General features: G+C 37.5%; 1 protein-coding gene across 1 annotated transcript; it reads left to right on the forward strand.

Moving 5' to 3' along the window:
- Positions 1 to 2,734: 2,734 nt before the first annotated feature.
- LOC142178516 (uncharacterized) lies at positions 2,735 to 3,421 on the forward strand. Its single transcript, XM_075248229.1, has one exon. The coding sequence runs from the start codon at positions 2,735 to 2,737 to the stop codon at positions 3,419 to 3,421; it is 687 nt and encodes a 228-aa protein (XP_075104330.1).
- Positions 3,422 to 5,534: the final 2,113 nt, after the last annotated feature.

The raw sequence follows: 5,534 nt of genomic DNA on the forward strand, positions 1-5,534 counted from the left end.
ACAACCAATCCACGTGATCATGTATCTGCTTTTACCACCGTAGTAAAAGGCAACGATTTAACTAAACAAGAAATTGAGTCAGTCCTAGTCAAGAAGTTCGGAGAAACACTCACCAAAGGAGCACTAACATGGTATTATCTTCTACCTGAAAATTATATTGACTCTTTTGTTGAGCTTGCAGATTCTTTTATAAAAACACATTCCGATGCGCAAAAAGTTGAAAAAAGAATGGAGGACATATTTAAAATAAAACAAGGAGATGCTGAGTTGCTTCATGAATTTGTAGATAGGTTTCAACGATAAAGAATGATGCTACTAAGGGTACCTGACAATTGGACAGCCATGGTATTTGTAAGCAATTTAAATGACAAAAGCTCGGAAGCCACAAGAAGACTCAAGGAAAGCTTGAGAGAATTCCCAGCCACGACATGGAACACTATCTATAACAGGTATAGCACCAAGCTGCGAATAGAAGAACACACCATTGCTCCATCAAAAGTTGAAGACCAAACCAGTTCTAGACGCTCCGAACCAGAAAAGAGAACGGGTAAGAACAGGTACGACCCTTATATGGGACCTTCAGGATGAGAAACTTACCCCAGGTTTGAAAACGTCTGGTCAGAAAATAGACCATCAAATAGAGATACGATCTCATCCTCATCAAGATCCAGAAAGGATCGGGATGAACGAAATAGAGGTAACACAAGAATTGGAGACTATAACTTCAATGTAAGTACTTCTGAATTAATTACAGTACAGAGAAATATGGGCGATAGGGTTCGATGGCCCAAAGAAATGGGGTCTAACCTAAATAAAAGAAATTTGTACTTCTGGTGCAAATTCCATAATGATCATGGACATAGAACATCAGATTGCAGATTATTGCAAGGTGAGGTATAACAATTACTAAAACAGGGCTATATAACAAAACTGTTTACTGAAAAAGGTAAACAGGCATATATGAAGAACAGGCATGAGCCCCCAAAACCACCATCTCCAAACCGAACAGTGAACGTGTTACATGGAGGCGAGGAAGTAAACGGAGTAGTCTGCAAAAGAACAAAAAAAATTCACAATCACGCAGGGGAAGTGGATTCGTGAAGACGTGGAAGCAGACAATATATCATTTGACGATGTAGATATCAACGGATTAATGATTCCACACAACGACGCGCTGGTAATATCCCTACTTATACATGACACTAACATAAAAAGAGTGTTGATTGATCCAGGTTGCTCTGTCAACATCATTTTGTCGAGAGTTGTGGAAGAAGAGCTACTGGAGGATCAAGTAATCGCAAAAACATGAGCCTTATCAGGGTTTGACAACTCAACGGTCATAACAAAAGGGGAAATTGAGCTTAGCACCTATGCAGAAAGAGTAATAAAAAATACTAGATTCCAAGTCATTGATACTGATATGGCCTATAATGTAATCATGGGGAGACCATGGATCCATGACATGAAAGAAATACCATCTACCTTACATCAGGTACAGAAGAAGATAACCACGAGAAGGTGAACCAAGTCACCACGAAAGAAGTATCAAAACATACGGACATGGATTCCAGACCTGATGTTATTCAGGAACTAGAAGAGGACGAACATATCAAAACAACTACGGAAGAGCTCGATGTTGTTCCACTGTTCGAGCAGAAGCCTGAACAAAAAGTTCATATAGGCACGAGGCTAAGCCCCAACATGAGATGTAAGTTAATTGAATACTTAAAAGCTAACGCAAATTGCTTTGCATGGTCCCATTCAAACATGACAGGTATTCCTCCAGAAGTGATAACTCATAAACTAAATGAAGATCCATCATTCGTGCCTGTCAAGCAAAAGAAAAGAAAGCAAGGACCATTCAAGAATAAAGTGATCGACGAAGAGGTCATGAATTGTTAAGCTTTCTAGATACGTACTTTGGTTATAATCAGATAAAAATGGATCCCTCAGACGAGGAAAAAACTTCCTTTAGTATAAACAGGGGGACTTATTGTTACAAAATCATGCCTTTTGGCCTGAAAAATGTTGGAGCCACGTATCAAAGGCTAGTGACCAAGATGTTCCAGGAACATCTGGGGAAAACAATGGAAGTGTACATCGATGACATGCTGGTGAAATCAACACAAGCGGAAGATCATTTCCAGCATCTTTTTATTACCTTCGAAATCCTACGTAGGTATAATATGAAGCTGAATCCAGAAAAATGTGCCTTTGATGTAGAATCAGGTAAGTTTTTGGGTTTTCTTGTATTAAATAGAGGAATAGAGGTAAATCCTGCTCAAATTAAATCTATTGATGAAATACCCAATATACTTACGAGTAAAAAGGAAGTTCAAAGACTAACAGGAAGAATTGCAGCCTTGGGAAGATTTATCTCCAGGTCTTCGGAGAAGAGTTTTAAATTCTTTTCAGTTATTAAAAAGCAGAATGAGTTCGAATGGACTGAAAATTGTCAACAGGCTCTCAAAGATCTGAAGGCCTATCTATAAAAACCCCACATTGATGTCTAAGACAAAATAGGGGGAAAGGTTGTACGTCTATCTTGCCGTTGTAGAAATTGTCGTAAGTACTGGTAAGAGAAGAAAAAGATAAACAATCTCCAATTTATTATGTAAGCAAGTCTTTACTAGATGAAGAAACTAGATACCCACATCTAGAAAAATTAGCCTTAGCTCTAATCATGGCAGCTAGAAAATTAAGACCATATTTTTAATGTCATCCAATCACTGTTATGACCTCATACCCATTGAGAAATATTCTGCATAAACAAGAATTATCAGGAAGGTTAGCTGAATGGGCAATAGAATTAAGTGAGCATGACATAATATATCAGCCTAGGACTACAATAAAGTCTCAAATTTTAGCTGATTTCGTTGCTAATTTTAATATTAGCATAATCCCTGAAGTGGAAAAAGAGTTACAACTCTTTAACGGGGCTAATCCAAGTGTATGGATCTTATTTACTGACAGCTCTTCTAATGTAAAAGGAGCTGGCTTGGGAATTGTTTTAATATCACCTACGGGTGAAAAGATACGACAAGCTATTAAATGTTATCCCATAACTAACAATGAAGCAGAGTACGAAGCTGTACTTGAACTGGCACAACAACTCTCAATCAAGCAGATCATGATCAAAATCGACTCTAAACTGGTAGTAAACCAGATGCAGGGGACTTATATTGCCAGAGAGACTCGGATGCAACAATATCTGGAAAAGACATGTGATCTAGTAAGACAAATCCAATCATGGAAGGTTGTGCAAATACCCAAGGAGGAAAATGCAGAAGCGGATGCATTAGCTAACCTCGTAGCAGTTGTAGAAGTGACAAATAAAGACAATGCAATTGTCATTCACTTATTTCATTCAGCAATCGACCAGGACAAAAATGAGAATGGTACCGTACACGAAGATAAATAAGTAGCTCAAGCACTTCGTCGAAAAGCTGCACGGTACTGCCTCGTTAGAGATACTTTATATCGCAAAATGTTTGGAGGTCCCTTAGAAAAGTGCCTCGGACCCAATCAAATGGAATTCGTAATAAAGGAAGAACACGAAGGGCACTACATGAATCATGCATGAGCAAGATCCTTAGTCAAAACCCCAATCAGAGTAGGGTACTATTGGCCCAAAATGGAAGAAGAGGCTGAGAGTTTCATAGCTAAATGCAACAAATGCCAACGATATGCTAGCAACATGCATCGACCAGCAGAGTTACTTCATCCAGTGGTATCACCATGTTCATTCATGAAATGGGGCATGGACATAGTGGGAGCCCTTCCCCCAGCTAAAGGAAAGGTACGGTTCTTACTTGTATTAACTGATTATTTCACAACGTGGGTGGAGGCGGACGCTTTTAAACAGGCACGAGAAAAATAAGTGAAAAGCTTCATATGGAGACACATAATATGCCGTTTTGGAATACCAAAGGAGATGGTATGTGATAATGGCCCGCAATTCATAGGCTCACAAATCACAGAATTTTTCGAAAGCTGGCAAATCAAACTAATCACTTCATCACCATATCACCCCGTGTCTAATGGGCAAGCTGAGTCAACGAATAAAGTCATCGTTAACAACCTAAAGAAACGGTTGGAAAAAGCCAAGGAAAACTGGCCCGATGAGCTACGACAGTATTATAGGCTTATAGAACTACTGCAAAAACAGCCACGGGAGAGACTCCATTCGCTCTTGTTTACGGTTCAGAAGCTTTAATACCAATGGAAACTGGTGAACCAAGCACAAGGTTCACAACACCCACAGAATAAACAAACAACGATGATAGGCAAAAGGGTTCAATTTTACTTTTGTACTGTTAAAATTATACTAACCATTTTAGATGATAGGCAAAAAGCTAACCTATCACCAGATGATGATATTAGACCTGTAAAGACACGAGGAAGTAACTGAATTCCCAGTTTAGGGTTACAACTTTTTGATGGACGTTTTAAAGGGTTAAGCAGTCATCATCTAAAAACTATATACCTTCAAGTCCCGTATGTTTTTCTTTTTCACGAAAAGGACCACAAAGAAGGAATAGTCAAGTGCTCGAGATTTCATTCTTGAAAGCTCAAACACTTTGGGGACTATACAGTATGGAAGGCAAAGAAGACTATCAAAAAGTCAAAGCTCGGGCCTGAAGATCTATCTTCCCAACAAGTCAAGTACTATGAGCAAAATCAAAAGAGCCAAAGACTCAACACAAAAAGCCTGACTCAAAAACCTTCGAATACATATTCGTAAATGTAAACGAATGTTCAGGTTAAAGGCAAAATATTAGTTACGGGTAAAAATGCACATCTTTGTACTTACTCAAAAACTGTTGTAAACTGAAAACAGTTATGGATGAAAGATCATTATCCTTGTACTTATTCAAAAAAAACTGTTGTGAATAAGAACAGTTACGGATGAAAAAATATTACCCTTGTATTCATTTGAAAACTATTATCAATAAAAACAGTAATGGGTAAAAATTCATACCCTTATATTTAAAACTGTTGTAAACAAAAACAATTATCCCCTTGTACCAATTCAAAAAAAATGATTGCAAAATAAAAACAGTTACTAGTGCAAGTTTATATCGAATCTGTTAAAAGAAAAAATAGTTGCAAAATGAGTTATAGACTATACACAAACACATGTGAAATGTTATGAAAGCTCAATGCAAAAACTTTCTTCAAAACATTGTTAAAAAAAAACATGTGAAAATTCCTATCTCTCTTTTGTATATATACACCATTATGAAGTTGAGACGTCTTCTTCATTAAGCGTCGATCAAAAAAGGGCCCTCTTTTATAAATCGTGCCTGTTACAAAAATGTACAAACAATCTAGGCATTTTTAATGCAAAGTCAAAAACTCAGAGGTAAACCAAAAACCTCAAAAAGAAAGCATGCAAAGACTTAAGAGTGAAACAAAAACTCGAAGAAAGCTAAAGTTATGCTAATATTGATATTACGGCAAAATAAACTAAGTGTTAACTTAGTCTGTGCCGGATTAATTGATTTCCCCTAAATTGTCAATTGGGGACTTAC

This window comes from Nicotiana tabacum, chromosome 3, assembly GCF_000715075.1.
Source record: "Nicotiana tabacum cultivar K326 chromosome 3, ASM71507v2, whole genome shotgun sequence".
In the NCBI taxonomy this organism is placed as follows: domain Eukaryota; kingdom Viridiplantae; phylum Streptophyta; class Magnoliopsida; order Solanales; family Solanaceae; genus Nicotiana; species Nicotiana tabacum.

What these genes read in the sequence shown, in the direction of transcription:
- LOC142178516 (XM_075248229.1), top strand. Translation starts at nt 2,735, where the DNA reads ATGACCTCATACCCATTGAGAAATATTCTGCATAAACAAGAATTATCA.